Genomic DNA, 9,675 nt, shown 5'->3' with positions numbered 1-9,675 from the left:
TGGAGTTTGGCTGGGCCGTGCTATGAATTCTGGGATATGGTGGGCCACGAAGGACACACCCGACCCATCCTTCAAATTCGGGGAAAAGGAGGACGCATTTGTCGGCTGCATTCAGAGTCTACGAATTTGGACAGCCTTCGGCGCGTCGCTGTGACGTAATCGGTCTACAAATGCGGCCTCAGGAGGATGCAGCCCATGAATTTGGACACGACCCTTGTGGATCCTCACAGACTGGTCTGTTGGCCAGGAAGTCCAGGACCCAGTTACAAAGAGAGGAGCTCAGTCCCAGAGTCAGTAGTTTGTCAACTAGTGTCTGCGGGATCAACTTTTGATCAATTTTTTCAACAACAGAATCAACTTTTGGAGACATAACCAGGCAGAACACCTGACTTCACTGTAATGAAAATATGATATGATGATATGATATAAACAAAGCTTTATTTGCAATCTGTAGATGTGACTACTGTTTGTGTCCATGTTCTGTAAAAGTAGAATCACTGATTTGTATTAACTGTTCAACATAGTTTTACCATAGCATGGCATTTGAATGGTTGAATTTATTCTAATGTGCGTGTTTTTTTTATTAGTCTTTTATCCACAATAAAATTCTTGGGGTTTGTAGGCAAAATAATGGATTATTTACCCTAAGAAATTTGAGATAATATTTTAACCATATCCTTTATGTGGTAAATGAGAATTCCGTTTATTAATATTAAATGATCACTTCAGACTGGAGAACCTGAGCTCCCTGCTTCTTCTTAACATTTCTACATGCATGTCAATTTTACGTTTTGTTTGAGCTGGTTTCGCTTTCGCTGTTGCTATGCAGAATTCGACAGAAAAAATCATCTGTTTTGTAACTGGGCAGACCAGGAAAAGGCGTCCAATCAAATTAATTCCTGTTCTAAAAACATTTCTACTCGACGAATAGGATTGAACCCGCTTTTGGTGTCTGGGTAGATTTTTGAGAACTGACCAATGGGAATAGACACTGGGTTTGTAGTCAGGCAGACATAACAAACTTGTCCAATCACAAAAAAATCTGAAAAGGGGAATTTTGCTGTATCTTGGCTCAGGTACTTTCTTTTTCTTTTTTAGAATAAATAGTGAAGCGGGCTTCGCTTATTGGATCATACAGTAATAACAGAATTTATGTATCATTATCAAGAATAATTTGGAAATGAAAAAGATTGCGCTGAAACGATTTAACGAGCTGTTTCAGCGCTTGCTGGCTAATGCTTATCAGTTAGCTACTAGCTTAGCTTGTGAGCCACCCTATGATGATTAGCATGCAGGTAGCCCGTATATGTCTGTTATCCGGAAAATCACCGGTGTGCTAACCGGGAGCCGATTCACGCAGGCGTGACAGTCGTGAAACGGTTCTAACATCTGTTCAGAACAACTCAGCCACCGAGCCTGGGCCGCCTCCGGTAGCTAACGCGGAGGACGGCATTAGCCTGCTAGCTTCGGAGTAACATGTTGAGCTGGGCTCGTGTGTGTGTGTGTGTGCGCGCGCGCGCGCGCTGTAAATGGCAGCACATGACCATTGGCGCTGTAAACACTGCAGCCACACCGGCGCCTCCTGATAACGGTAGCGGGCTCCGCGCTGCTCCTCCCCCGCTCCGGGGATCGCCGTAACACAGCCGGCGTTGGTCTCTCCGTTACCGCCCGCGGTCCGGCTGCCAGCCGAGCTATGACGCGAAACGTGGGCTGATGGCAGCTGTTTACATTCAGATTTTTTAACCTGGACGGTAAAATTAAACCGTTTCAGCTGGATCAGCATCGAGGGCCTGCGTGGATAGGACGTTAACCTGAGTCCCCGGAGGGGTCCAAGTAGGGCAGTGTTTGGCCGTTTTCTTGGGTTTCTGGACCCCGCAGGCCTGTACAGTAAAGCTGGGCAGCAGTAACACCTCAGGGCCCGCTGGACCCCAACACTGGACAGCAGCAGGACTGTGAACTGCATTGAGAGTCACAGCTGCCTCCAGATGTTTATCATCGTGCAGTCAGCTGTAAAGAATCCTGAGATGTCCCAGTAACTAATTGCTGAGTTTTAGGCCAAAGCTGATCAAATTAGTTCTTAAACTGTTTCCTGAACACAGTTAGTGTCTCATCATATTTTATTAAACATGGTTAGTTCTGCTGGAAAGTTATGGGAGTCTGTGGGGACTGACTCACTGCTGGCCCCTCTGCTGAACTTCAGAGGAGCTGCAGGTGGGCAGGCTGGTTTTAAATGTGTCTGTCCATGTACATTATTCTGGTGGTGGGGGGGGTGTCGTGTGCAGTCTTCTAAGATCCTGACTGCACATTGTTGAGCGTGGATGACACAATTTGATCGGTTGACAAGAGTTCATTGAGAAGAGAAGAACTGCAAACAAACCCTGCAAAGATTAAAAAAAAAAAAAAAATGAATAAAGAGCTCGCTGCAGGCAGACGGGCAGACCCCAAACTGGACAGCGACCACAAAACTGTCTTCAGTTGCTGCTTTTGTCCTTACGGTGTGCATTTTCCTGTGTGTCTCTCTCAGATGGTGTTTCTCAGCGTTGGTTAGTTGGTCCTGATGTCCGAGGACCAGTGTCACCAACGGGCTGAGGCCTCCCGGCGGGGCCAGGGCGGCCTGGAGACAGGGGAGGGTGACACTGAGCCCAGCATGCTGTTGCAGAAACTGAAGAGCAACATCTCGTAAGTCTGAGTGAGGGCAATGAAGCAGGAAGTGTTTGTGTGTGAAAATGAGGATTAGAATTTCTGAAGCTCTGACGTCCCTGTGTGGTGTTAGTGATGGATCTGATCAGCATGTCCTCTGTCCTCTTACAGGAAACACGTTCAGACCAAAGTAGAGCAGATCCTGGTAAGAAACTTGATGTGAGGTTAAAGTCTGGTTTAATTAGACCTGCAGACTTTGGTGGTGCTCACCTCGGGTCTGATTCATTCACTGTGGGGGTTTTTTCAACAGCAAGATGTTCAGCGTTTCTCTGACAATGACAAGTTGTACCTGTACCTCCAGCTGCCCTCTGGACCAAGTTCCGGAGACAAAAGGTGGAGTTGCTTCTCCGTTTTGCTCCTTTAATTTTTATCCTGATAGTTTGTGATTTGTTGTTTTTCTGTCAAAAAGGATGAACTTCTGTAAATCTTGAATTTGTGTGTTTGTTCTCAGTGGCGGCGATTCAAGTTCATTCAACACGGCCGACCAGCTTCACACCTGTAACTGGATCCGCAGTCACCTGGAGGAGCATTCAGACACCTGCCTGCCCAAACAGGACGTCTATGAGACCTACAAGTCAGATATCACACACACACACACACACACACACACACACACACACACACACACACACACACACACACACACACACACAGTGACCCTGTAACAAGGATGGTTTGACACAGATCTGGTTGCCATGGCGCTCCGATGCTTTCCTGACTGTGCGTCCATCTGTCCTGCAGGAGGTACTGTGAGAACCTGCAGCAGCGTCCTCTGAGCGCCGCCAACTTCGGGAAGATCATCAGAGACATTTTTCCCAACATCAAAGCGAGACGGCTCGGAGGCCGAGGACAGTCCAAATATCCTTTCAGATTAAAAGTGCAGAAAACCTGAACCCAGTCTCAGGTCAGGAATGCCAGGAGTAACATTTAGCCTTCCTTAACCCGCTGACACGTACTGTTACAGCGGCATCAGGAGGAAGACAGTCCTTAACATGCCTCTGCTGCCCAACCTCGACCTGAAGAATGACCCGGTACTCAAAGTGCAGTACTGCTGTGTACTGCAGTATTTCAGTGTGCTATTCTGTACTCCTGTGTACTGCAGTACCGGCCATATTTATTTGCAATTTGTTGGTGATGAATACTGTTTGTTCCTCTTCGTCTTCAGGCGGAGCTCACCGAGCTGGTCCAGACCTACAAACAGGAAGTGACAGAGGCGGCGTGCGAGCTGATTTGTGACTGGGCGCAGAAGATCCTGAAGCGCTCGTTCGACACGGTGGTGGAGATCGCTCGCTACCTGATCCAGGAGCACATTGTCAACCCTCGCTGTAGTCAGGCTGAGCTCGTCTCCTCCGCCGCGCTCGCAGGTCTGTGTGTGTGTGTCTGTGTGCGTGTGTCTGTGTTATGACCCCCCCCTCAAGGCAGGGAGGAGAGAGCAACACCGGAAACATCAATGAAGGAGGACAGCAGCAAAGTTAACAGGCAGGATTCATTGATAGTCTGCTGTGTGTTGGCAGTCAAACTCAACAAAAGAAAAAGGTGGGGGAGGAGGACCAGGTGGTTGAGCCAAATCGAAGAAATGAATAAAACAAAAAGAAGTCGACAGCTTCCCTGGGCCTAAATAAAACAATATGCAAAACAAAAGGGATGTCTAGCTGCTCGACAGAAAAGGTCAGTAAAAACTTACAAATGTGGCATCAACCACCTCGCCTAGTGTTTGTAACAGGCACAACTCTGCTTCCAGAGTACAGGGTACCCCCAGCTTACCTGTCCAGCCCCCCACCAGCACTCTCTGACATACAGAGAAACCTTCAAATAATGATTATGGTCGTGGCGATGATGGTGATAGTGATGAACACGATGATCATGGTGTTTGTCAGCACGTAACTGACTGCGCTGTTTTCTGTGCAGGCGGTCCAGCTAAAACCCACAAAGTCATCAAGAAGACTCCTTTGGCGTCCAGAGCTGACGGTGATGGCGCTCCTGATCAGAAGGTTAGTTTCCCAGCAGGTAGTGATGTCACCGATCCATGCATCACATTCTAACTTCTTCCTGTTTGTCTATCCTTCCACAGAAGGACCTCGGAGACTCTTCCTGCTCTTCCTCGCTGAAATCACAATCGGGAGACAAATCGGCCTCGTCTGGAAAACCTTCCTCCCTGGATGCTTCGCCTCCCTCCAGCTCTTCCTCATCTCTACGTCCTGCGGTAAGTGACGTGAACGAAAGCTACTGGTGTTCATAGAACTCAGCAAAACACAGAAATCACAGAAACAGTCAGGGTGCTGTGCTTATGTTTGTTTGTTTCAGTCAGACCATTCGGTGACCTCCGTCCATCTCTCACTGTCCGCAGGTCGAAGCATTCATCAAGCAGTTACCCAGAATCCTCCCTCGCAGCTCCATCCCAGACAAGACACTCTCCGTCCGCTCCTCTCCACCCTCACTAGCTCCCAAAGATGCCTCTGGTGTAGGGGAGGTGTCTGGACATGGAGGCCCCACTGCCACCACTGCCACGAGTGGTGGCGGGGTGAAGGTGATCGCGATGGCAACGCTGCCACAGCAGCAGGGCGGCCCCATTCCTGTGATGATTCTGCCTCAGACCTGTCTGTCCTACGAAAGGGAGAAGGTTGCCCCGCTTCCTCCACCTCAGCAGCAGCATGCCCCTTCAGCCCCCACCTCTGTGGTCCAGAAGGTGCGAGGTGGAGCAGCCAAGCGTCCCCTGGAGGTGGTGGTGTCCAGTGGCAGCACCATCAGTAGTAGCACCGCCACCAACACGACACCTGTGAAACGGAAACGAGGACGACCGAGAAAACCTCGCCCGGAGGACTCCCTGCCAGCCCCACCCACTACTCTTCCTCCTCCACCCCTGCCACCTGCGCCACCCCCTCCTCCTTCCATCATCAGCTCTGTGACCGGTGGCGTCATCCAGAAAGCCTCCTCTTCGTCGACCTCCTCACAGCCCGTGCTGGAGCTGGTGATCCAGGAACCGCCCGGCATGGTTCTGGGTACGCTGCCGGCAGTGGAGCACCGTGGCGTGGTGGTGCAGTGCCCTCCAGAGGTGGACCGCCACAGTAAGCCACTGCTGCTGCTCCAGAGCCCGGGAAACCAGGGCTGGGAGCTGGCGGCGTCAGGGCGCACCCAGATGGTGGAAGTCATCCAGAAAGCTCCAAGACCTAGCAACAACAACAGCGCCACCACGCCGCCCACCGCACATCTGCCAGCGCCTCCCCTCCCACTGCCCACGCTGCATGAGGAGCAAGGCGAGGTGGAGATCACGCTGACGCCAGTGGAGTCGCACGTCAACTTGCCGCCACCGCCTCCTCCTCCCACTTCCTCTGCTGGCTCCGCCTCTCCCGCCACAGTGACGAAGAATGTGGAAGAGGATGCAGAGGGCAGCACATCCTCTCAGAGGGAGCGGCACTAACCCTGTTACCTCACTCGCTACAAAGCCTCGCCCCTCTGACGTCCTCTTCCTCATTGGTGGAGATCCCAGATTGGCTGCGTCAAACAGCCAGTCAGGGGCATACATGAAACCAGAACACTCACATCTCGTCGCCACACTTCCTCCGAACATTTGTTGGTCTGCTGCTTTGCTTCACCTTAAAATGTGCAGAGGAGGAGGCGGGGTTTGGTACTTACGGGTCAGAGCCTGGAAAAGGTTCTGTGTGTTAAACCTGAGAAACCACCTCTTTAATGAGCTCAGCCTCTGCTCCCCTGTAGACCGTTGCCTCCAGGAGGTGCCGTTTGGGGAGCAGAGGCTCCGCCCCCCTGTTCTGAACAGCCTTGTTTTTATCGTGTTGGTTTGTGATTTTTTTTTTTTTTTTTTTTTTTTTTTTTTTAAATGTGCTTGAGAGAAAAAAACAAGTTACCCCCAAAATGAAGCCGTTTGATCTAAACGTTTGAATGCGACTTTATTTATTAGTTCCGCTTATTCGATTACATTTAAATTATTAATAGTCAGTCACAGACTCTAAAAGTGCTCGTGTCTGTTTCCGGTTTCCTGATCGTCAGGGCCAGATGTCCTCCTCTCACAGCAAACCTGCTTCCATGTGTTCTTTGTCAATAAGGACCAACTTTGTTTAACTAAAAAGTACTTTTTGTAAACTGTGCTGGAAACCTTCACCACCTGGTGGCAATTTACTGAAAGTGCTTTTTTACTTCAGCAGGTCATTTATGGTGAGAAATTCCCCCTCTTCCAGCAGCCACGTTGTTGTTTTCATTTTAACGACGTGGATGTCGCCTGCCGTTACAGAGCACAGCAGCGGCACGATATCTGGCCCTTATGGATCGAACGGTTGGTTTGAAGCTTGAGTTCAGGCACAAGAAGCAAAGCACAAAGTCGCCCTGCACCAACACTCACATGCAGTAAGAAGAATTTACCCACTTAGAGCCTGTTAGACGCCATGCACCCTTTGCACTAACCAGCTCCCCGCGAGCGCCACCACAGCTCTGTCCTGATCAGCAGTGTGACACAACCACGTCGAGACGCTGATGTTAATAATAAATAAAATAATCAATAACCCAAAACAAATGTTTCGGCCACAGGAAGTGCGCTAAACTTGTAACAGGGAGTGGTTCCTCCTCTTCTTCTGTGGTTCCTTCAGGAGGACTCTGGAAGTGTCATATTGCTGAGTGATTGTTGTTCTTCACTTCTGTCAGACAGCTTCTCGCTCCCCGCGGGCGTTGTCTTCATCATTGGTGCTACAAACCTGCAAGGCTCGGCGCTGCCGCCGTCCTCGCCATCTTCATCCTGTGATCTCAGACTTGTAAAAACCCTGTTTGTCAGTACTCACGTCTGGAGGTGTGAATGTGGCGTGTTCAAGTGTGTGTCCTCACTTCCCTCTGTGACAATGAGAGCTGTGGGTCAGTTGACGGGACGTCGAAAATCCCGACTGTTAATTCACACGTGTTGCATGATGGGAAGGTGCACACGGCAGCACTGCACTAAGTGCCAGTATGTAAATATGACTGCATGGTGTAAACTCAGCCGACTGGCACGTCTCGGCGTCCTGTTAACTGCCACGCCTCGGCCCTGACTGACTCCAGCGTCGCACTGTGTAAAGAATCCGTGTGTGTTACCAGTTTGTTATATGCATTCAGAGACTACGTCACAGGTATTTATGGGTAACGTTTTGCTTTGTGGTTGCACCTGACGAGAGGCCGACTGCACTACGGCCGTTTCAGTTTTTTAAAAAGTTGTTTTAAGTGTTGAACAGTGAGAATAAAGAGGAAAATATGAGTGTTTTATGAGAGCTGCAGTAATCGCACAGAGTAGTTACATTTCACGGTTTGTAGACGTAAAGATGTCTCTCTAAAGGCCTCAGTTTACTTCAGACGAAGTTTGTACGATAAACTGCGTCTGACGACAGCCACAGGCGAGTCACCTGACCTGGACTGTGGTTACAGCAGTCCACCCGCTTCCAATCGCATCACGAGGTGTAGGACTTGGACCTGATGCTGAATTTTATCCAGGACTGAGAAGGCTTGCTGGTCCTGAACTGGTCCCTGTTGCTTTAGGGCTTCCTTTGAGGTGGACTGAGGCCTGGATGCTTCCAGAAAGAAAAACAAAAAACCCCTCTGTGGGCAAAGTTGCTGCTGAGTTGACCAATGAGTCGCTCTGCTGCCAGTCACCGTTGACTCTGTCCTCATCACTTTATTGCAGACCTGATGTTAAAGTCAAATGTTGCTTTTGGGAATCAAAAAGTTCCAACTGAAACCCAAAGAGATTGTTCCCTGTGCAGGAGCTGCTGGGCTAAACTGGGCAAACTGGGAAACCTGACAAAGATGTGAAAAGAGCTGAAGTTGGGACTAACAGCGCGAGTAACTGAGCAGGGCTGACATTTGATTCAGAACATGAGTCTAAAAATCAGTTTCCAAAAGCATCCAAACGATCGGTGATTGTGAGAGAGCCAATCGGGGGGAGAGAAAGTCAAGGGGTAAAGAGGTGGACTTGAGCTGCTTCACACCTGCTCTACAAAACGACCGGGTGTGAAGCAGCATTACGAAGCCTGAGACACGAACCCCAGAAACTTTGGTTCATCTGAATAAGTGGATCTGCTTCATCTTTGATGATCCCTGAAAGGCTGACACCCAGAAGAACTCCAGTTTAACCCAGTTAAAAGCAGCTATGGCCCAGTCTGGCCTTGCACTGGGAGCATGGGTTTGCAGCTGTCTGTGGGAGGTGTTCACTGTGGAGCCGCGGTGCTCGAACAAACTAAACCAGAAACGGGTCAGATAATCAAAGATTAAATGATCGGGATCCGGGTAGCAGGGCGTTGACTCCAAAGGGCCAGACTGACGACACGGCGCCTTCCGATGTCACTTCCTGTCTTGTTTATATGTGCTGTACATGCGCAGAGCGGCTCCCCTGCGAAGCAGAGCCCTCTGAGATGTGAACAGCTGATTATTAGCGCAGGAAACTGACCCTCACCGGGTCAGAGACCTTCACTGACGAAACGTGACGAGATGACGAGGCACTGTTGGGACCGAGCCCTGCGGTTGATGTGATGGCGGTCCCGTGGGAGTCGTGGTTCTGGGTGGAGCCCAGCGGGGCCGGGTGTTTGTCTGTGTAACCAGCGGCATCGACGTTTCCTGTTGTTTTCCTTCTGCCTCGTGCTTTGTCGGTTGTTGAGCTTGTTGATGTGCAGATTTTCTTCTTCTTGGTGTTGCCGTGAGAAACGCCATCGGTTTCCTGCATGTGTTCCCATGGCTGCTGGTCTCTTTTAGATGTTTGTTTCTCCGTAACTCCGCCCTCTCTCCTTTCTGTTGCTTTTTTGTTTTGCACTTTACTTCGGGAGTGGTGGAGGTTGGAGGATGAACCTCCTGTTCAGCAGGCAGTGTGACGCAGCTTTGCTTTGCCCGCTGCTTCGCTTGTGTTTGTTTGTTGTGAAGAGAAAGTGAAGCGTGATGAGGACAGAAGCCAGAACTTTAATGTGAATCTATTTTCCTACGTGACGCAATAAAGACGTGATGTTAACTGAC

General features: G+C 49.8%; 1 protein-coding gene across 2 annotated transcripts; it reads left to right on the top strand.

Annotated features, from left to right (window-relative positions):
* The first annotated feature begins 987 nt into the window (after window positions 1–987).
* Window positions 988–9,675, top strand: rfx5 (regulatory factor X, 5). Of its 2 annotated transcripts, none has more exons than XM_031751966.2 (11): window positions 988–1,076; window positions 2,525–2,679; window positions 2,812–2,845; window positions 2,951–3,033; window positions 3,152–3,274; window positions 3,442–3,558; window positions 3,653–3,731; window positions 3,866–4,064; window positions 4,609–4,691; window positions 4,772–4,903; window positions 5,048–9,675. In XM_031751966.2, exons 2-11 carry the CDS (start codon window positions 2,558–2,560, stop codon window positions 6,116–6,118), a joined length of 2,043 nt encoding a protein of 680 aa, XP_031607826.1. In that variant the 5' UTR covers window positions 988–1,076; window positions 2,525–2,557; the 3' UTR covers window positions 6,119–9,675. The 2 variants fall into 2 exon arrangements, with proteins under 2 accessions (XP_031607826.1, XP_039461593.1); XM_039605659.1 differs by lacking the exon at window positions 988–1,076 and adding an exon at window positions 1,163–2,211.

This window comes from Oreochromis aureus, linkage group 22 (assembly GCF_013358895.1).
Source record: "Oreochromis aureus strain Israel breed Guangdong linkage group 22, ZZ_aureus, whole genome shotgun sequence".
Lineage (NCBI taxonomy): Eukaryota > Metazoa > Chordata > Actinopteri > Cichliformes > Cichlidae > Oreochromis > Oreochromis aureus.
The sequence above is the reverse complement of the archived record's forward strand: the minus strand, read 5'-3'. Positions and strand labels throughout refer to the sequence as shown.

Coding starts and splice junctions, on each gene's coding strand:
- rfx5 (XM_031751966.2), top strand. CDS start 2,558: ATGTCCGAGGACCAGTGTCACCAACGGGCTGAGGCCTCCCGGCGGGGC. Junction 3,275..3,441: donor GACGTCTATGAGACCTACAA/GTCAGATATCAC, acceptor TCTGTCCTGCAG/GAGGTACTGTGAGAACCTGC. Junction 3,559..3,652: donor GGAGGCCGAGGACAGTCCAA/ATATCCTTTCAG, acceptor ACCCGCTGACAC/GTACTGTTACAGCGGCATCA.